At 37.1% G+C, this 23,324-nt stretch overlaps 1 protein-coding gene across 11 annotated transcripts in view; it reads right to left on the bottom strand.

Annotated features, from left to right (window-relative positions):
- Positions 1 to 7,718: 7,718 nt before the first annotated feature.
- Positions 7,719 to 23,324, bottom strand: part of ACBD5 (acyl-CoA binding domain containing 5) — a 34,966-nt gene continuing 19,360 nt past the window's right edge. For 9 of the 11 annotated variants that reach the window (XM_032623066.1, XM_032623067.1, XM_032623064.1 and 6 more), the window contains 5 exons: positions 22,805 to 23,072; positions 17,036 to 17,235; positions 15,651 to 15,695; positions 15,236 to 15,345; positions 8,190 to 9,662 (listed from right to left, as the gene is read on the bottom strand). In XM_032623066.1, coding sequence (XP_032478957.1) covers positions 9,650 to 9,662; positions 15,236 to 15,345; positions 15,651 to 15,695; positions 17,036 to 17,235; positions 22,805 to 23,072 — 636 coding nt within the window. In that variant the 3' untranslated portion in view covers positions 8,190 to 9,649. Of the gene's footprint in view, positions 9,663 to 15,235; positions 15,346 to 15,650; positions 15,696 to 17,035; positions 17,236 to 22,804; positions 23,073 to 23,324 lie in introns of all 11 variants that reach the window. The other 2 variants (XM_032623062.1, XM_032623069.1) reach the window with 2 other exon arrangements.

Here is a 23,324-nt window from a genome sequence, read left to right as displayed (position 1 = left end):
TCAAAAATTAAATACAAAGGAAAAATATTAAAACCAGCAAGGGAAAAGCAACAAATAACATACGAGGGAATCCCCATAAGGTTAATAGCTGATCTTTCAGCAGAAACTCTGCAAGCCAGAAGGGACTGGCAGGACATATTTAAAGTGATGAAAGGGAAAAACCTACAACCAAGATTACTCGACCCAGCAAGGATCTCATACAGATTTGATGGAGAAATTTAAACCTTTACAGATAAGCAAAAGTTAGAATTCAGCACCACCAAACCAGCTTTACAACAAATGCTAAAGGAACTTCTCTAGGCAGGAAACACAAGAGAAGGAAAAGAGCTACAAAAACAAACACAAAACAATTAAGGAAATGGTAATAGGAACATACATATCGATAATTACCTTAAATGTAAATGGATTAAATGCTCCAACCAAAAGACACAGACTGGCTGAATGGATACAAAAACAAGACCCATACATATGCTGTCTATAAGAGACCCACTTCAGACATAGGGGCGCATACACACTGAAAGTGAGCAGATGGAAAAAGACATTCCATGCTAATGGAAATCAAAAGAAAGCTGGAGTAGCAATTCTCATATCAGACAAAATAGACTTTAAAATAAAGACTATTAGAAGAGACAAAGAAGGACACTACATAATGATCAAGGGATCGATCCAAGAAGAAGATATAACAATTGTAAATATTTATGCACCCAACATAGGAGCACCTCGATACATAAGGCAAATTCTAACAGCCATAAAAGGGGAAATCAACAATAACAAAATAGTAGTAGGGGACTTTAACACCCCATTTTCACCAATGGACACATCATCCAAAATGAAAATAACTGAGGAAACACAAGCTTTATATGACACACTAAACAAGATGGACTTAATTGATATTTATAGCACATTCCATCCAAAAACAACAGAATACGCTTTCTTCTCAAGTGCTCATGGAACATTCTACAGGATAGACCATATCTTTGGGTCACAAATCAAGCCTTGGTAAATTTAAGAAAATTAAAATCATATCAAGTATCTTTTCTGACCACAACACTATGAGACTAGATATCAATTATAGGAAAAAAACTGTAAAAAATACAAACACATGGAGGCTAAACAATATGCTACTAAATAACCAAGACATCACTGAAGAAATCAAAGAGGAAATCAAAAAATACCTAGAAACAAATGACAATGAAAACACGATGACCCAAAACCTATGGGATGCAACAAAAGCAGTTCTAAGAGGGAAGTTTATAGCAATACAATCCTACCTCAAGAAACAAGAAACATTTCAAATAAACAACCTAACCTTACACCTAAAGCAATTAGAGAAAGAACAACAACAAAAAAAAAAACGCAAAGTTAGCAGAAGGAAAGAAATCATAAAGATCAGATCAGAAATAAATGAAAAAGAAATGAAGGAGACAGTAGCAAAGATCAATAAAACTAAAAGCTGGTTCCTTGAGAAGATAAACAAAATTGATAAACCATTAGCCAGACTCATCAAGAAAAAAAGGGAGAACACTCAAATCAATAGAATTAGAAATGAAAAAGGAGAAGTAACAACTGACTGCAGAAATACAAAGGATCATGAGAGATTACTACAAGCAACTCTATACCAATAAAATGGACAACCTGGAAAAAATGGACAAATTCTTAGAAAAGCACAACCTTCTGAGACTGAACCAGGAAGAAATAGAAAATATAAACAGACCAATCACAAGCACTGAAATTGAGACTGTGATTAAAAATCTTCCAACAGGGCTTCCCTGGTGGCGCAGTGGTTGAGAGTCCGCCTGCCGATGCAGCAGGGGACACGGGTTCGTGCCCCGGTCTGGGAAGATCCCACATGCCATGGAGTGGCTGGGCCCGTGAGCCATGGCCACTGAGCCTGCGTGTCCGGAGCCTGTGCTCCGCAGCAGGAGAGGCCACAACAGTGAGAGGCCCGTGTACCACACACACACAAAAAAAATCTTCCAACAAACAAAAGCCCAGGACCAGATGGCTTCACAGGCAAATTCTATCAAACATTTAGAGAAGAGCTAACACCTGTTCTTCTCAAACTCTTCCAAAATATAGCAGAGAGGAACACTCCCAAACTCATTCTATGAGGCCCCCATCACCCTGATACCAAAACCAGACAAAGATGTCACAAAGAAAGAAAACTACAGGCCAATATCACTGATGAACGTAGATGCAAAAATCCTCAACAAAATACTAGCAAACAGAATCCAACAGCACATTAAAAGGATCATACACCATGATTAAGTGGGGTTTATCCCAGGAACGCAAGATTTCTTCAATATATCCAAATCAATCAATGTGATACACTATATTAACAAAATGAAGGAAAAAAACTATATGGTCATCTCAATAGACGCAGAAAAAGCTTTTGACAGAATTTAACACCCATTAATGATAAAAACTCTACAGAAAGTAGGCATAGGGCGAACCTACCTCAACATAATAAAGGGCATATATGACAAACCCACAGCCAACATCATTCTCAGTGGTGAAAAACTGAAACCATTTCCTCTAAGATCAGGAAGAAGACAAGGTTGCCCACTCTCACCACTGTTATACAACATAGTTTTGGAAGTTTTAGCCACAGCAATCAGAGAAGAAAAAGAAATAAAAGGAATCCAAATCAGAAAAGAAGAAGTAAAGCTGTCACTGTTTGCAGACAACATACTATACACAGAGAATCCTAAAGATGCTACCAGAAAACTAGAGCTAATGAAAGAATTTGGTAGTAGCAGGATACAGAATGAATGCACAGAAATCTCTTGCATTCCTATACACTAATGATGAAAAATCTGAACGAGAAATGAAGGAAACACTCCCATTTACCATGGCAACAAAAGGAATAAAATACCTAGGAATAAACCTACCTAAGGAGACAAAAGACCTGTATGCAGAAAACTGTAAGACACTGATGAAATAAATTAAAGATGATACAAACAGATGGAGAGATATACTATGCTCTTGGATTGGAAGAATCAACATTGTGAAAATGACTATACTACCCAAAGCAATCTACAGATTCAATGCAATCCCTATCAAACTACCAATGACATTTTTCACAGAACTAGAACAAAAAGACTGCACAATTTGTATGGAAACACAAAAGACCCCGAATAGCCAAAGCAATCTTGAGAAAGAAAAACAGACCTGGAGGAATCAGGCTCCCTGACTTCAGAGTATACTACAAAGCTACAGTAATCAAGACAGTGTGGTATTGGCACAAAAACAGAAATATAGATCAATGGTACAAGATAGAAAGCTCAGAGATAAACCCACACACATATGGTCACCTTATCTTTGATAAAGGAGGCAAGAACACACAATGGAGGAAAGACAGCCTCTTCAATAAGTGGTACTGGGAAAACTGGACAGCTACATGTGAAAATATGAAATTAGAACATTCCCTAACACCATACAGAAAAATAAACTCAAAATGGATTAAAGAATTAAATGTAAGGCCAGACACTCTAAAACTCTTAGAGGAAAACATAGGCAGAACACTCTATGACATAAATCACAGCAAGATCCTTTTTGACCCACCTCCTAGAGAAATGGAAATAAAAACAAAAATTAAAAAATGGGACCTAATGAAACTTAAAAGCTTTTGCACAACAAAGGAAACCATAAAAAAGCCAAAAAGACAACCCTCAGAATGGGAGAAAATACTTGCAAACGAAACAACTGACAAAGGATTACTCTCCAAAATATATAAGCAGCTCATGCAGCTCAATATCAAAAAAACATACAGCCCAATCCAGAAATGGGCAGAAGACCTAAATAGACATTTCTCAAAAGAAGATATACAGATTGCCAACAAACACATGGAAGGATGCTCAACATCACTAATTAGAGAAATGCAAATCAAAACTACAATGAGGTATCACCTCACACCAGTCAGAATGGCCATTGTCAAAAAAATCTACAAACAATAAATGCTGGAGTGGGTGTGGAGAAAAGGGAACCCTCTTGCACTGTTGGTGGGAATGTGAATTGATACAGCCACAATGGAGAACAGTATGGAGGTTCCTTAAAAAACTACAAATAGAACTACCATATGACCCAGCAATCCCACTACTGGGCATATACCCTGAGAAAACCATAATTCAAAAAGAGTCATGTACCAAAATGTTCATTGCAGCTCTATTTACAATAGCCAGGAGATGGAAACAACCTAAGTGTCCATCATCGGATGAATGGATAAAGAAGATGTGGCACATATATACAATGGAATATTACTCAGCCATAAAAAGAAACAAAATTGAGTTATTTGTAGTGAGGTGGATGGACCTAGAGTCTGTCATACAGAGTGAAGTAAGTCAGAAAGAGAAAAACAACTACCATATTGTAACACATATATATGGAATCTAAAAACAAAAAATGGTTCTGATGAACCTAGGGGCAGGACAGGGATAAAGATGCAGATATAGAGAATGGACTTGAGGACACAGAGAGGGGGAAGGGTAAGCTGGGACAAAGTGAGAGAGTAGCACTGACATATATATACTACCAAATGTAAAATAGCTATTGGGAAGCAGCTGCATAGCACAGGCAGATCAGGTCGGTGCTCTGCAACCACCTAGAGGGTTGGGATAAGGAGGGTGGGAGGGAGATGCAAGAGGGAGGGGATGTGGGGATATACGTATACATATAGCTGATTCACTTTGTTAAACAGCAGAAACACAACACTGTAATTTATAATTGTAAAGCAATTATACTCGAATAAACATGTTTAAAAAAAATAAAGGAGCAGTTCAAACATATTGTTTAGAACCTTGGAGGTAAGTACAAAACAATCACCCAATGTGCTGAAAGTAGTTGCCTCTGGGGCAGAAAAAAATGGCAAAGTTTTTAAGGAAAGGAATAGTATCCAGAGCATAAATGGTAGAAACTAGCTGTTGTTAAAAAAGAAAAAAAAATTTTTTTGGTACATTTGCAACAACATTTCCAGTGTCTACCTCTGCAAAAGGGATTTGGATTCTTATGTACTGATAGTGAAATAATAACCCCAGTCATTATTATTACCATCACAGTAGCTATCAGTTACAAAGTACTTACTGTATCCTGAACATTGTTCTACGTATTTTATACATATATTAACTCTATGAGGTTTTTTTTTTTTTTTTTTTTTTGCAGTACGCGGGCCTCTCACTGTTGTGACCTCCCCCAGGCTCCGGACGCGCAGGCTCAGCGGCCATGGCTCACGGGCCCAGCCGCTCCGCGGCACGTGGGATCTTCCTGGACCGGGGCATGAACCTGTGTCCCCTGCATCGGCAGGCGGACTCTCAACCACTGCACCACCAGGGAAGCTCTCTATGAGGTATTTTTATCCACATTGTATACATACGAAAACTGAAACATAAGGTAAGGGACTTCCCATGATTGCAGAGAATTTGAACCTACACAGTCTGGCTTCAGAGCCTACACTCAGTCCTGACAATCATGCATTTTCTATACTAGTCAGGACTCTGGTTCCAAGTGTCAGAAACCTACCTTAAACTGCCTTAAGTAAGAAGGCAAATTTATTAACCCATGTAAACAAACTGTATAAACATAGGGGTAGTGTTTTCAGAATTAACTGGATTAAAGGACTTGAATTCACTGTTTCTGACCCTTGTCTAAGTTCCTAGGTCTAGATGTTGGCCTTATTATCTAAGGTTCCTCCAAGTGGCAGGATATACAGCCCCAGGATCTCCCTGGTAATAACCTTACAGCCTGTAATTCAAGGAGAAACAGAACACAACAACGAGATACCACTACACACCTATCAGAATGGCTAAAACCCAAAACACCGACAATACCAAATGCTGACAAAGATGGGGAGCAACAGGAACTCTTATTCATTACTGGTGGGAATGAAAAATGGTACAGCCACTTTGGAAGACAGTTTGGTGGTTTATTACAAAACTAAACGTAACTTTACCATGCAATCCAGCAATCAGCTCTTTAGTATTTACCCAAATGAGTTGAAAACTTATGACCACACGAAAACCTATGCACAGATGTTGATAGCAGCTTTATTCATCATTACTAAAATTTGGAAGCAACCAAGATATCCTTCAATAGGTGAATGGATAAATAAACTCTAGTACATCCAGACAATGATACATTAATCAGTGCTAAAAAGAAATGAATTACCTAAATCAGAAGTCAGCAAACTACAGCCCATGGGACAAATATGGCCCCCTACTTGTTTTGTAAATAAAACTTTATTGACACACAGCTATAAAAACATAAAAATAAATGAGCTATGAAGACATGAAATTACATGGAGGAACCATAAATGTATATTGCAAAGTGAAAGAAGCCATTCTGAAAGGGCTACATACTGTATGATCCCAACTATGTAATATTCTGTGAAAAGGCAAAATGCTCTCTCTAGTTTCCTGAAATAAATCCAGAGAATAACTCTGACTGTTTCACTGATGGTCATACACCCCTTCCTAGGACTGTCACTGTGGTCAAGAGGAGAATGAGATAGACACTGGCCAGGTCTGAGTCACATGCCCATTACTGTGGCTCGGGGGGTGGGGCAGGATTACAGTGGAGGAAGAGGAGCTCTGTGCTACGGGGAAGGGCAAGGAGAGTGATGCTGTTATCAGGAGGAGGAGGGACAGGTGCTGGGCAGAGAAAATAACAATGGCTACACCTCGCCTGTATTATGTACGTATTTAAAAGTTCTTTTAGTTGTTTCTTTTGAAAAAGGAAAAGAACACTTACCGTTTTTCAGCTTGAAAAAGTGGTTCCACTGGGAAGGAGGATTAATGGAGAGAGAGAAGGTCAGTGGGAAAACAAGGGTTCAGAAGCAGAAAAGAAAAATAGATAAAGAAGAGAACTCAGTTAAGTGTATTAAAGGCCAAAAGACATGGCCTTTCCTGTGTATGGGCAAAATTAAATTTGTAAAATTATATCTATATAAACAATTTTATTCTTTAAATAATATTCTTTCTTATAGACAAAGATATAATTATGAGACCCAGTTCTAGCCAAGTAGATGGAGAAGGAGTATCCTGTGTGAGATTTCCAGGAAAGTTACTGTTTCCCTATCGGATAAGGATCTTTGCCTACCTGTAATGTAGACATTGGACCGAGATGTACAGCAGCCATTTAGCGAACAAGACAAGGCCCACACCCTAAAGATGACAGAACAGAAAGAACCTGTGTCCCTAAGGACATTGTGGAAGCACCTTACCAGCCCTGGACTTCCTACCTCTGGACTCCTTGTATATGAGGAAAAAAAACTCAAGCCACTGCAGTTAGCTTCCTATTACAGGCCCCAGAACACTGGTATCTTAATGTTACAAATAGCTAACATCACTTTTATCACTATCTGGAGAAGTTAAAAGTTATACATTTGTATTAAAAACATAAAACCTTCTACCATTTTCTACCTAAGACCAACTGTATGTATTTAACATGGCTGACTAAGGCCACACTGAGTGGCTACGGGAAGCTACCTATTTGGAGTAAGAACTGAAACTAAGATTTTGACACGATAAGTAACATTTTCAGCCAGATGACTAAATGAATTCAACTTCAGCCTGTTTCTGATTTTTATAAAATTACATGTAATAGCATGGCTTTATGTTGAACGAGGCACAATTACTTCCTATGAACCCCTACTATTTATTCTCATTTAATCCTTATATAATCACTGCACTTCTAACAGTAACAAGGAATAAAAACCATAACATTTTTCATTAACCTTTTATTTTTAACTTAATTTTACAATAAAGAAACAGAAAAGAAGTAGATCATTAAAAAAATACCATAGCTGTCAATTTTAAATGAGGTTCTTGTTAAACAAAGCAGTAACACTACATCCTATAATTACGTCTTTACTTGTATATACAAGAACTGTGTGCAAAGTGCTTTTCAAACTATAAAATAAGACTTTGGAATAGGATACAAATGGTTATCCCTAGGAATTAGTTACCTCCAACTGCTTGTAATGAATCACAACTGCTTACATTCTTACTTTGCATCTTATTTATTTATATACTAGGCGAAAAGCCACCATTTTCTGATACCAGATTGATAGCTAATTTTTAAAAATAACTCCAGACCCACAGGTCTAAATTTTATTTTTACATATAATTCAGTTACTGGCTTCATTTTTTTTCCCTAAATAAATAGAGGACAGCTTTTAAAAAGCAAATATTAGTATATCTCTTGAGACAGATACATTTTAATCAAGATGGGATTAAAAAATAAAAAACATCAAGTTACATGTAAGAAAAAAAATAAGGAAAAAAAGAGTCTTCAGAAAAGCAAATTGTATTCTTATACTTTTTTCTTCAGGTAAACAAAGAACCACCTCTAGACTAGGGATGGATTACTTTCTCTCTTATTGAGAACACTCTGAACACATGATGCTAAACCCAACATCACACATACCAAGAATTTAAAAAATTATCTGATACTAAACCTTTGTATCAGAGAAATCTTTAAAGCATAAGGTACATCTACATGAGCAGGGAGTTTTAAAAGGCATGCAGGAAGGATAATTCCAAACAAAGCCTTCAAGAATCTAAATTACAGTCTTCTTCTTAATCTACATGTGGGAGGTGGAGGAGAGACACAAATTTACATTAGTTGGGTATGTCTTATTCAAATGGAAGCATATGGCCTGCTAGCTTGCAGATCTCTCCAATACCCCTTGTGAAATAGGTGTATCTCCAATATTATACCCCGAAGGAAAAACTGAGGCACTAAGAGGTTAAGAGTCCGGTCTGTGTGGTTTACCAGTTGCAGAAAAGTGATTTTCATGTGTTTCCTCTTTGACCTTTGTAAAAACAGTATAAATAAGTTTTCATTTTATATTTCAAAGCACCCTATGAAGCAGAAACAAGATGTCCTCAGTTAAAGGAAAATTATTACAAAGGAATCCATGTATATGATTGAATACAAATCTTATTAATGATCTGCAGGTTCAGAACACGTTAAGCCCATTCTTCATCATTTCCATTAGCAGGTTATGTCTATTCTGTGAATCACTTGTAAAAACAAAGCCTAGTACATAGGGCTCTACTTTGTCATAATGATGCCTAAATACTAAAGTTAGAGATGTGCATGCCCAAGAAAGATTATGGGCAGCCCACAAAGTGGATGTGGAGAAGATTCTTCCAGTCGTTTTCTACTGAATCGCATGGTGGTTCAGTGACTAAGAAAGTCGATTTCATCTCATTTGAAATTCACTCCTGGTTTGCATACTTTCTCATATTTAATTTAGAAAATTAAAAATACCCAGTTATTAATCTGTTCTTATTATCACAACTGTACCTTGGAAAAGCAGCTTATATTTCTCTATGGGAGATAATCAGGTAAACATGTTACCAAACAATAATTAATAATTTAATGTCCTTCAAGTTCAAGGGTAGGGTAAATCTAAGTCTATTACTTATAACCTAGTTGAGATTGATTATTCAAGTATCAGCAATATTAGTCCTTAAAATGTTATCATTTGTGTAGTGCAAAATATATATATGTATATATGTACACAAACCAAACTACTGGACAACAAAAAGAAATGTAATCATCACAAACGAGGAGTTTCGTGTGAGCTCCACAATCTATTTCATCCCGAGGTCATCCAGGCCCAGTAGCCTTCTTCAGGAAAATATTTTCTTCAGTTCAATTTTCTTTGAAAAGAAAGGAAAAAAACAATGTCCTATGAGTATAAATACAACCTGAATATGAAACATATCGATACCAAAGAATTCGCTGATGGTAACATAATAATAATATTCAAATTCAAAATAAGACCATAAAATTACAAATGATCCTTATGAAGTTACTTCATGTCACTTAGAGCTCGATAGGAAAGATCCAACTGCAAGTGATGACATTACCAAGTAGTTTCTAACAAACGATTTAAATGTACATTCCTCTCACAGCTTCTAGATTCTCATCTTTTTCTAGTTGGCTATTCCACAGTTCAGATTTTTGCAAATTATTTCATAATTTTATCAAAATGGAAAGTTTTGAAACAAAAAAGCTTCATAAAACAACAGAAGGTTGACAGACACACAACCTGGACTGTTCATTTAATCAACACATATTATGTATCTGTTATTTTCCAGGCACTGTGCCAGGTACTGGAGATTCAGACATCTCTGAGGCAGGCTTTTAGCCCTCAAAAAAGCTCTCAGTTTAGTTGATAGGATGGGGATGGGAGGGACATATAAACCAGCAACTCAGATGTGTATAATCTGATGGTTTTACTGATAGCAGAGTGAGCTACCAGAGAAGAATGGGCTTGTGACCACAACAATCACATGTGATCTGAGTTCTGGGAAAGGACCCACAGCTGTAAAATCTCTATATCCTCCTCAGCATTCCAGATGCCAAAATGCCTGAAACTCTCTCATTACAAGTTTATTCCTCTCCTCTGTAGAAACGCCCTTATGCAACCTCCTTGGCAGGAATGATCTTTTAAATAATCAGACTACTCCTTATCCTTTGCAGAAATCTTATGTACACCTTGGCAGGAGGGACATTTTAAATAATCAGTTGGATTTTCACATAATAGGAGGAGATTACTCTGGCATGAAGAAAAACGGCCCCTGGAGGAAGAGAATCGTGGGTGGTTGTAAAGACTGCCTGAGTGAGACTTCAGCAGAAATGCTAGTTGGGAGGTGCCTGAACAGTTAGCAACACTTACTAAGAACCCACGTGATGCAGATTGCTATACAAGATTTACCAAATCTGTAGATTTACCAAAAAACACACAACTTGGGTCTATGAACCCCCCAACCTTCAACTGTAATAGGGAAATAGAAGAGACATAAGTCATTATCACCATCTTTGGAATTTTGGGATGTTTTCCAGGCACATAGTGAGCTCTTTCTCTCCTTTTATAAAAAATTAACTTGTAAAATGTAGGGTATAGCGCGATAAGAGAAGAAAAGTTACAGAAAACAGGAATAACATTTTGCCTTTCCCCAGCCCACTTAACTCTCTGCTCTGCCTGGACTGCTGAGATTCTTTCCCTGCCTCAGAAGCCTGGGCCTGAATTTTTGGTCCAGTATCACCTTCCCCAGGCTCCATCTGAAGAATGTTTCTCCTGAGACCTGTCCCACGCTATCCAGTTTTTATTAAATAAAAACTGAAAGCTCATTGTCTCTAAGGAAACCACCTACCAGCACATTTATGAACCTGGACAGACTGATAGAAGAAAGTGGTTAGAAACATCCTTTCCTTCAAATTACAGGCAGACCTTGAAGATCATGCAGGTTTGACTCCAGACCATCGCAATAAAGCTAATATCGCAATCAAGTGAGTCACACAAATTTTCTGGTTTGCCAGTGCATATAACAGTTTACACTCTACTGTGGTCTATTAAGTGGCAATAGCATTATGTCTTAAAAAACTGTACATACCTTAATTTAAAAATGCTTTATTGGGCTTTTCTGGTAGTGCAGTGGTTAAGAATCCGCCTGCCAATGCACAGGACATGGGTTCGAGCCCTGGTCCGGGAAGATCCCACATGCCTAGGAGCAACTAAGCCTGTGTGCCACAACTATTGAGCCTGCGCTCTAGAACCCACAAGCCACAACTACTGAGCTCACGTGCCACCACTACTGAAGCCCGCGCGCCTAGAGCCTGTGCTCTGCAACAAGAGAAGCCACTGCAGTGAGAAGCCCACGCACTGCAACAAAGAGTAGCCCCCCACTTGCCGCAACTAAAGAAAGCCCATGTGCAGCAACGAAGACCCAACGCAGCCAAAAAATAAATAAATAAAAATCCCTTAAAAAAATCATTAAAAAAATGTTTTATTGCTAAAAAATGCTAACCATCATCTGAGCCTTTGGCAAGTCATAGTAGCAACATCAAAGATCACTAATCACACATCACCATAACAGATATAATAATAATGAAAAAGTCTGAGATATTTCAAGATTTACCAAAATATGACACAGAGACATGAAGTGAGTGAATGCTGTTGGGAAAGCGGTACTGACAGCCTTGTGACAGGGTTGCCACAAACCTTCAGTTTGTAAAAAATGCAGTATCTGAGAAGTGAGGTCTTTGTGTAATAGATTAAGAATAGTCTTGTGGACTTAAAAGGTCTGCTTTCAGGGAATTCCCTGGAGGTCCAGTGGTTAGGACTCGGTGCTTTCACCACCGTAGGCCTGGGTCCGATCCCTGGTTGGGGAACTAAGATTCTGCAAGCTGCCGCCCTGCGGCCAAAAAAAAGAAAAACTGGCCTGCTTTCAGTATTTAACTCATGGATAATTTTAATAGCAGAATGACCAGGTTAGGTAACTGAGGGGAGGTAGTACCATAGGAGGCTGTTCAGGGTCTAATTTTGAACAGGTCTGCAGATGATACTCTTCATAGCACATACAGAAAGAATGTTTTTCAGATCCCCTGCAGAGTGATATGAGATCTCTTTTACTTTTAAATTTATATTTTTCTGATGTAAGCTATTATATATAGAATGGATAAACAACAAGGTCCTACTGTATAGCACAGAGAACTATATTCAATATCCTATGATAAACCATAATGGAAAAGAATATAAAAAAAGAATATATATATTTGTATAACCGAATCACTCTGCTGTATAGCAGAAATTAACATTGTAAATCAACTATAAAAAAATTTATATTCTTCTATACTGGGGAAAAAAGAATCAAGCAGTGGACCTTAAGTATTACTTTTCATGTAAAAAAAAAATTTTTTTTTAAAGCTTACCACAAATAGATAACCACTTATTTTGCATGTGTATAGGATTATCTCAGTGTGTGTTTGCATCCAGATGTTAAACAACATCAAAGCTTCTCCATGTCACATGGTACTTTGGCTGCCATCCTGCCAAGAGTGGGCCTTCAGCCAGGTATTCAGCACATATTTATTGAAAGCCTAATACATGCCAGACACTGTGCTAGAGGATGAGGTACAGGGTGGGCCCTGTTATAAGTAGGGCACACCCTCTCCTGGTCACACTTTTCCTATCCTAAGAGGATTTCTAAATCTTTCTCTTCATCTCTAACACAGACCTGTCTTCTCTAAACCATGCACAATGTTCTCTAGTCTTCTTTCCTATAACTGTCAGATTAAAACCTGTTAAACACTGCCAGATTAAAAGATGCCTAAATCCCCTCAAGCCAAAACTTATTTCCATCGCCAACCCCAGTTGACTCCTTACATATATAAGTAAACAATACATAAAAACACTATGTCTCATCAAAATGCAGTTGCAGAGCACTAATAATTTACAACTTTGAAGGATTAAATACCTAACATACATTGGAAAACTGGATAAAGATTCAATAATAACAAAGTAGAAAATTATGAACAGAGAAAAGTTTCTCCATTCAGAGACATCTGTCAACAACTGAAAGGAATACTTAGGAGAAATGGCATATACTTTTACAAGTAAGGAACATTAAACAAAAATAATAATTTTAGAAAAACTGCCATTTTCCGTGACTGCTGAAGCAAAGTACAGTTTGTTTTTTCAGTCTTTAATAAACTGACAAGCTGCTTTAACCTTAAGCATGAAATAAATTATTAATGGAAGTAAACTAAGTTTTTTTGTTGTGTGTTGAATTTCTCTATTCTCCAATCCCCAACTTTCTACAAAGGAAAACATGAAAAAGAACTTTGAAATGCATTGCAAAACATGTAAACACCTCCCATTAGCACCACTGTTGCCAGCCGCTTAAATCCAGTATAACCACATATTGAAAAAAGGTTTGGTTCTTTTTTCCTCCTATTATCACGGATATTAGGATTTAAAACACTGTATAGCACCCAACCATCACAGGAGAAACACAAAATGTGTGAAAAAAGAAAAGAAAGGATTTAAATTAAGGTCTATATCTTTTTTTCCCTTTTTTGGGCCATATCATGCAGCATGCGGGATCTTAGCTCCCCAGCCAGGGATTGAACCCACACCCCCTACATTGGATGCGCGGATTCTTAACCACTGGACCATGGTCTACAGTCTATATCTATAGATATAGTCCCAAGGTCTGTATCTTAACAGCTGAAATAACACATACACAGATGGCTTAGAAAGGGGATAAATGATACTGAGAAGGCAACTTAGGCTTCTGAAATCCCACAAAAGTTTTTTAAGTGAGCAAGAATATTCCAAGAACATTAATGTACCAGAAAACGTATTGAGTTCATTTATGAACATACATCAAACAGTCTTAACATAAGCAGAGAACAAGGAAGACTAAACCAAGTCACCTAAGGCCACATGCATTTCCTTTTCTCTACTATAAAGCATTCTCACTGGAGCACTTAGTGTGCTGCTTAGCCCTTTGACGTAGGAGAAGGGTAAATGTTTGGTTTTTGCTTTTGTTATCACGTGCAGTAATTAGAAACGTGGGTTCTTTGGTAGAGGAACAACAGACCTATAATTATTTAAACTTGTAGATTTTTTAAAAATGTGTTTCTACTGCACATATGTAAGAGAGCACTTAAAATCTTACCACCAAATACCCTATATCTTTTCCCCATCTGTTGTGACTTAATGGCAAATGGTGATGAAACACCAGAAACATAATCAGTGAGGCCACGAATGACAAATATTTGTCCATCTGCCCATCCAGGGAAAGTAATTCAGTTTACATAGTGTCCAAAAAAATGCTTTTAACGATTTTCTTGAACCCAAGAGTCTTGGCCTCAGGTTATTCCTCATCTAGACAATCTCAGAGCACTTGCAAGGATTCGAACCTATTATTCTCAGACTTATCTGAGTTATTTCCTGGCATCCAAACGAGTTCTGGCCCTCAAATTAGAATAAGCCCTATTTCTAGTCAACCACCAGGATGAACATTTTCTGAAATGCCAATGTCTATATTTCTAAGGTATAGAGAGCATGCAGGCATTATTAGTTTTCTTATCTGTTGTCCTTTAATATTAGCAAAGGGCCCCCCCAAAAAATCATACTTTCAGAACACTGTTTCTTCATAAGACATAAAACTTAAGCCTGTAATCATTTTCTTGCTGTTGCATAAATCAAAGGTGTAAAAATACATCAGATGCTCTCAAGTGAAAAAATTTTAATCTAACAAGTATCTAAAAACCCACTAGATATCATTTCCAAGGTAGTTTCAGTCTCAGGATCAGTACAGAATGCTCAGTATGACTACCTATAAAATGGACCTATCTCCCTAACTGCCGCTGAAAGCTCTGTCTGCTATAGATTCTAAGAGTTTACATACCACTTTGAATTATAAAACTATCATATTACCTTCTCCTTCTTTGGTAATATAAATGCACTAACCACTGGGCAATAAAAGGCCATATGATAGCAAAGATTAATGCACCAGGAGACATCTCGAAGGGCCACCAAGATGGTCTCTGAGAAAATAAAATAAGCTGGTCACCAATCTATTACATATTGCACATATAAATTTAAAAAACACACCATAATTTTGAAACTATATAACTAATAATAGATCTCACTCCTGCTAAAGGGAGGGAGATATTTTAGAGCATAATTCAGTAAGTAGACTTTCAGACTTAGTACAAAACAAATATATTTTAAACTTCAAAGTTCTAAAGGGTAGATTTCATTTGGAATACTTTAAGGATGTCATATAATCGAAATTTACTGTAACTTATTTGAAACCCTGGCACTTAGATTTAAGATAAGAATTTCTTACCGGCGAAGGGGGCTGATTACCGGTCTGTAATGCTGATGATTTTGCCTATCAACACAAATGAAACTGATTTAGCTTTGACAAAAAGAAAAAAAAAACACAGTAATTTTTTCTATTTCCTATCTTTTTTTTTTAAAAAGGGTGAAATATTGGATTACTCTCGATTTTTCTGCTAACTATGCTTCGATTATCCTGAAACTCACAGTGACCAAATTAAAAGTCCCTAAAATTCCTAGCCAAATAATTACCTCTGACATTTTATAGTTCAAATAATATAAAGTTATCAAAATAAAACCTCAAATTAATCAGAACCATTACTTCTTTTACATTCTTATTAAATTACTTACTCAACATTTCTTATTAATTCCTTGATTTCCATATAAACTACCAACTTACAAACACATTTGAGAACTACAGCCTTGATTATTAAAACTGCAAAAGTGTAAAGATTATGTGAACAATATCCAAATATCTGTTTTGGAGATTCCTGATAAGCTATAGCAAACCATAGTGGAGGTCAAATCATAACTCTACATTTCTCTCTGGCTTGAAAGTGTTGAGCCTAAAACTAATTTACCATAAAGAATGGGTAAGTTAGTGTATTACCTCCACAGCATTTTAAAAAGAGGTCAAGATAGAAGACAACGCTTACTACAAAAGGATGGCCCTTCAATGGTGAACCCTAGGACATTAGCTGTGGTCTCTATTAGTGCCACAAACTGCACTGTTCAACACTTATTCTTCTCGGGTTCTTCTTCCTGTCTCCAACATGGTACTGCTAATTTTATATGCTGAAAAATTCCAATTATTTTAAGTGGTATTTGGCTTTTGGGTCAGTCTTTTCTGAAATAATATTTTCAAAAGTAGATCCTTTTAAAAACCATTAAACTCCATTGATGTGTGTAAATCAGATTATTTTTAAATCTAACAGCAGATATTTATTGTGCCCCCTCCTTGGAACAAGGCTCTGTCCTTTAGTAGCAGTAAATAAAATAGTATATATATAGTCCCTACAATCACGGTGTTTATAGTCTAGCAAGAAAGACAGATATTAAATGCACATACCAAAAAATCACACGTTTAACAAGAAAAAGCATTTTGTAAACTGTTACTGTTTAGCATTTTGTGGATCCAGAATTTGTCTCTTTCTTAGCAAAACCACTCAAATCAGTGTATTTGAATATTCTTCTCATTGGAACACATCATATACCTCTTGATAAAACATAATCTGAGCCTGGTTCCCTAAACATATAATCTTACTTAACTGCTAAAATAAGCTTTGGGTATCATTTGTATGGTTCATTTAAATCAGATTAACACAGATCCCAATTACACACTGTTTGATGGGATCAACGGCAGATGAAGACAAGACAAACGAGGAAGGCTACCTGCGATGCCGTCAGTGTCTCCAGTTTGTGGAGTCTCTGAAGGACGTTCTGCATGTCTTCCTGCAGGCGCATGAGCATGAGAGCGATCTGCTCGTTGAGGCTGCCCCTCGACCCTCTGTCTGAACCCCAGCGTTCCCCATCACCTCCGCTTCCCACTTGCTGACCTTTGCTTCCTTCACTCAAATGTTGCATCCTGTGCCCTATTTTAAGAGAGCAAAATAAGTTAGTTTTAATCACTCTTAGAAAAGTAGAAATGGTGGGGTGTCTTTTGTGTTTTTTTTTCATTTTTCCTCTATTTCTTTGAGATCTAAATCTCCAAAGTAGAGTGGAAGCAATCAGGAAGTATACAAAATAAACTATCAAAATCAAAGAAGTTGACACAGGTATAAACTTCTATTTATAGTCTTATTTTTTTTTTTTTTGCTAAGGTTTTATAATGTACCTAATATACTAGTACATGACTCAATGTATATAATACGCAAATAATATACATATTTGGGGTACATTCTTAAAAATTCTTCACTAATACAGTAACAAGATTGAAAAAATATGAGGCTGTTTCTTTGGAGTATTAAAAGCTACACTAAATAGCCATGTCTTCCTATTTGATCACTGTAAGCCTCCCAAAAGGTTTTTAAATGGTTTTTCTTATAAATTCCATTATACTTATATTGAAATCTCACCACTATTAACATTTTGTTGTCTATCCATACGTTCTTTTCTCTACGCGTATATTTACAGAATTGGCATTACGCCTTATATGTGATTTTGTGTCCTACTTTTAAAAAATATTGGGCTTCCCTGGTGGCGCAGTGGTTGGGAGTCCGCCTGCCGATGCAGGGGACACGGGTTCCTGCCCCGGTCCGGGAAGATCCCACATGCCGCGGAGCGGCTGGGCCCGTGAGCCATGGCCGCGCAACGGGAGAGGCCACAGCGGTAAGAGGCCTGCACACCACCAAAAGAAAAAAAAAAAAAAAAAAAAAAAATATATATATATATATATATATATATATATATATATATAAAATGAACATTTACGTGCACCATTAAGTTTTACTCCAATTCCAAAAACACTGAAACAGCTATATGAATTCACTAGTAAGACCATGAAATAATTTACTCAATCATTTTGCACTTTTAGATAGTTAGGGTGACTCCAAATTTTTGCGATTACAAATAACATTGCAATGGATGTCTTTGTATATAAATTCTTGTCCAAATTTCTGTTGACTTCTTTAGGTCAGACAAATTCAAAGAAGAATTCCTGGGAAAGGATAACAATTTTGTTGTGGTTCTTAATGAGTGTTGCCAAGTTATTTTTCACAAAGGCTGAAACAGTTTTTTGTTTGTTTGTTTGGCCTCGCTGTGTGGCATGCAGGATCCTAGTTCCCCAAACAGGGATCGACCCTGTGCTCCCTGTACACACCAGGGAAGTCCAAAACAGTTTTATATTGCAGTGTGTAAAAGGTACTACTATGTTACCTTACCCTTGCAGAAATGGAACATCACAAGTTTTACATGCTTGCTAATATAATACATAAGTTTTGTTTTAAATAATAAACAGAAAATTGTCTACCTCATTGCCCTTTTGGCATCCTGGAACCCTACAGAAGCAGGATTCCCAAAACTGAACTTGCATCAAGCAGTGTTTGGGGCTGTAAGAGAAATGGAATTGGAGCCATCTGCCAAGTTAAACCCCAAAGAGTACACTGAAATGCTCGATGCCATTTTCAAGAAGACCTCTACTCTTGTATCGAAAGGAAGTAAAATTTGAAGTGGTCATTCCTGAACTCAGCTATTGGTCTGGAATTTACACAGAAAAAAAAAGTGGGAAGTTGAATTTCAGGCTTAGTTTTTTCCTGCATCTTTAAAAGCTTGACATATTCTGTGATGGTCTATCAGTGGGTTCTGATGGTGCCAGAGAACTACTGCTGTCTCTGCTCACTTTACTACATCCTTTGTAATACTCAGTGTTCAAACCGCCTTCACAAAGACAGGATATCAGCCCATTCCCCTGTACGGGCCCCTGTGATTTCTGGGAGCCGTAGAGAGCTGTAGGTGAGTAAAGTCAGATTTTAAACAGGAAGTGTTTCATATAAACAATTTTGTTAAATTACCTAAAGAAAGAAACCTGAATCCAAGGTTCTAGTAATACGTTGTGACCTTTTTCTTAACTAAATATTCACAAATTTGTATTTTTTCTTGTAAAGAGGGGCCCTCCGCCCAAACTGTATAAGCTGCCTTTCTTCAATAAATGAATGACTTGCATTTCTGCCATGTCAATTCTCTTCTTTACTGTTTCTAATGTATTTATAACTTATATAACTATGACTTATGCCTCCAATTTTCCCCCTACCTATGCAATTTCCTTTTTTTAGGCCTTATCATCTCTGCTTCGATCTCCTATTTGTAAGTGTTTATATTTTTTTTATTGAGTGAGGAATACTGGTTATCTAAAATGTTCTGTTTTCTGGCATATATATTCTTCCAAAACAGATCTTTTGTTTGCATCCTAAGTGCCTTTCCCCCTCTCCACTCTCCTTTTTATTTTTTCCTTGTCTGTAGGATTTCTACATAGTTCCCAGGTCAGTTTTTGTCAGCTTGTTTATCTATGACACAGGCAACTCTATCAATCTACCTAAATAGAGTGGGTTTCCTGCCACATTGACATTGCCCCAATGGTATGTCGCCCCAGACCTGACCTTGTAGACTTGATATCATCAGTGTCTGCTGCTTCTATATTAGGCTCTTCTGAGTGGGACTAGAGGTAGGGGCTGAGGTAACGGGGGAATTGTTTTCTATTCTCTTTCTTTGTACATTGTGAAATGCCCTGTGTTGGGGACTTTTCCTGGATCAGCGAGATATATATATATATATATATATATATATATATATATATATATATAAAATGACATATATATTCAAATGATAGATGGCCTTATATTTCAGATCCTTCCTCCATATAAGAGGCCAGATGGCCTTTGGCAGTGACAGAGAATTATCACTGAGCAATTATCTCCCCCTGCCTCCCTCAGTGTCCTCAAGATCAGAACTAGAAGAGGGAGGTCATGTCTGAAAGCAAACCCCAGTTTCTTCTAGCTCTGGCTGTGGTTCTTCTTGTCCCCAGGGGAAGGGGAGATGGGAGGGTATGTGAAATTCGGTGAACTGGACACTAGGCTACCCAATCCTCCTGTATCTTCTCTTTTTTTTAAGCCTCTGTGACAAGAGGTGATTAGTTCCACCAGATTATGCCCCATTCTCCAGCCTCCTTCTCAACCAGAGGTGGAAGAGAAAAATAATAACAAGTCTTGCACTCATTCTGGCTGTGTGTCCAAAAGAGTTCCAGAAGGACACTCTGAGTCTTCACCCTCGAGCCACTATGGCTTCCGGTCTGCTTCCCACTAAATTGAGAGGTTTTTTTCAAAATTTCATTGACTCACCTTCATTCTCACTGTTTCTATAGAGAACAGAACTTCCTATCGATTCTAGTTTCTTTCTAATTGTCCTGTCTCTGTGATACTTTGCAAAGTTTATGGTATGAGGATGAGTCCCTTATCTAGTTGCTGTTGCCATATTCCTTGATATTTTTTTCTTCTTTTTTATTCATTTAATTAGGTTGAGGGCGGGACATGTTATGACCATCATACACTTGACTATCTTACCCTAGGGGTCCCCAGAGCCTGCTTTTTCCCTACTGCTTTATAATATGCTATCAAGATTTATTAACCTATCCTATATTCCGAGCACATAAAAGTCCTGGCAAAAGGAATGCGTGTAAAAGTGTAAGGATATTAAAATAATATAGTATTCCACTAATTAAAGTTAAATGTGAATTATTAGGAAAGACTCCCCCAAAGCACTATTTTTTTCCTTTAGGTTGAATTTTGAATGAAGGGATAGTCAAATATCAACAAAGAAGAGACAAAAGACTATGCCAAACGATAGGAAAGACATAGACATGGAAGGGGCAAGCCGGTGGTGGAAGTGGGAAGATTTTCTTTACTTATTTGAGGTAGATGCTAAAAAGGAGAGTGATGAAAACATGAGGATGATAACGTCAGGAAGAGCAAAGGACAGGTTGAATCAAGTTCCATGTGAAGGTGAGGAGTGTAGGCTTTATAGGCAGACCTATATATATATATATATATATATATATATAGAGAGAGAGAGAGAGAGAGAGAGAGAGAGAGAGAGAGAGAGAGAGAGGGAGAGAGAGAGGCATATATACAGACAAAAAACACTGTATATTCTTCAATAGGAAGAATGTGTCTTAGTAAAAAAAAAAACAAAAGAAAAACAGAGAGATTATCCTGATCACTTTGAGAATGTATTTACTTAGAAAATAATAACAGTCATACAAGCTTAAGAGGTTTCTGAATCAGTGAAAAACGAAAAGCTTGGCCTGGCTATCAAATTGGAAAGGAAGACATTAGAGAGAATGAACTACAGGTTTATCTGATGGACCAAATGTAGAAAAGGGGAGACAATGGTGACAATAAATAAGAAATACAGTCCAGAGTTTCTTGCCTGGGTGTCATAAGGGTAACAAGGAAAAAATTAGCATCTAGAATTATCAGGTTCCATAAGTATCATGGTACACAGTTTGATAACTACCAATAAGATTTACCAAATTAATTATGTTAGTAAGGTTCTCATTATTCTTAGTTATGTTTTTGTCCTTATACTCTCATATAGACCAAAAAAAGTACATTAAAGTCTCCTGAATATTAATATGATTTTCCCTATTTCTCCTTATATCATCTGCAGATTTTGCTTTTTGAAGTGTTGATGTTATATAAGATATTAACAATTTTAAGTCTCTACTGCACACCCTAACATTACAAGTGGCCCTCTTTATCTTAATGCTTTTTGTCCTGAAATTAATCTTCCCTGATATCAAGATTACTAATCTTGTCTTATTTTAATGTGCATTTGTGTGAGATACCTTTGCCTATATTTTTATTTTTTACTTTCTGTAGACTATAGCATGAAGTTATGCTTTGCTTGGTGAACCAATACAAATACCTTCTTCTTTAAGTAGGTGAGTAGAGCCTCTTTACTTGTACTGCTTTCACAAATACATTTGATCTTAAGTCTTTTATATTATGCATTGTTTTAAAAAATATTTTACTACATGGTTTGTTTTCACTGCTTTTTTAAAAATGTGTATTTTTTTCTGATAAATTAGAAAGGTTTGTTTTTGTTCAAATGGCTATTTTGACAGTACCTATTGATTCCTTACTATAAACAACTGTAAATTAATATTCCTACTTTTCTTCCCCACTCAACTCTTTATTACCTGATCACATTAATATTCTTAATGTTTCCCTCTGTACTGTTAAATGTTCTTTTATCTCTATTACTTGATTTATCAGCTTGAAATGATGTCTTTTGACCTAAGCGGGGAAATGGGAAACAATAAGGAATTCAGATCTTCACCTATAGTAGGAAAAAAGCAGCAGCACAGCTGGAGCAATCAGTGAGCGTTCAAGGAGGTGATAAAACATAAATTTGGCTACCTTAAAACACTGCATAAAAGATGTGGAAATAGACATGTTTTCTCCCACACCTTCAAAGAATACACTGCTATGCCCTGTAGAGTCAAAGGAGAGAACCAGACATAAAGGAAAATGGTTAGATGTTCCGCGAAGATAACTTTCAACATTCCCTTTGCAGAGGGACAGTCCTGGTGCCTCTCCTATCTAGAACCTCCCCATTTCATTAATTCGTTTATAAAGACAGTGAGAGCAAAAAACAAGTGCTACACACCTCTCCCTCTCCTGACGTTAGAGAATTCCTCACTTTCTCCAGCCCGTTTCTCACGGTGCGGCGCTCCACTGTTATTCCCGCCATCCTCTCCTCCGTGCTTTACTTCACCTTTGCCTTCCACTGCTGCCGCCTGTGTGTCTCCCCTGTTGCCACTCCCAGGAGATACTTGAACATCTTCAGGAAAACCAGAACTTTCCAAGGGCTGACTGGGATTACCACCCAAGTAATAGCGAAATGGTCCATTGTTTGACGTAAAGCTATCTAAAGACTACAAATGTAAAGCACGTAGTTATACACCACAAGGTTTCCATGACAATAGAAGAATGACTGGTTTTATAAAGCGGTATTTTTTAAAAGTTATTATAGAAAATATTATTTTTCTTAAAAATGTCTTTAATTCATATTCTGCCTCCCATCTGTAGGGGAGAAATGGGATAGAGATGATTTATATACATCTCAGCAAAGAACTGAGATGTTTGGCAGTGAACTGTGCTCATGACTCAGTCATTCATCCAAGAAA

Source organism: Phocoena sinus, chromosome 2 (genome assembly GCF_008692025.1).
Source record: "Phocoena sinus isolate mPhoSin1 chromosome 2, mPhoSin1.pri, whole genome shotgun sequence".
In the NCBI taxonomy this organism is placed as follows: Eukaryota; Metazoa; Chordata; class Mammalia; order Artiodactyla; family Phocoenidae; genus Phocoena; species Phocoena sinus.
This window is presented reverse-complemented; position numbering and strand designations above follow the sequence as displayed.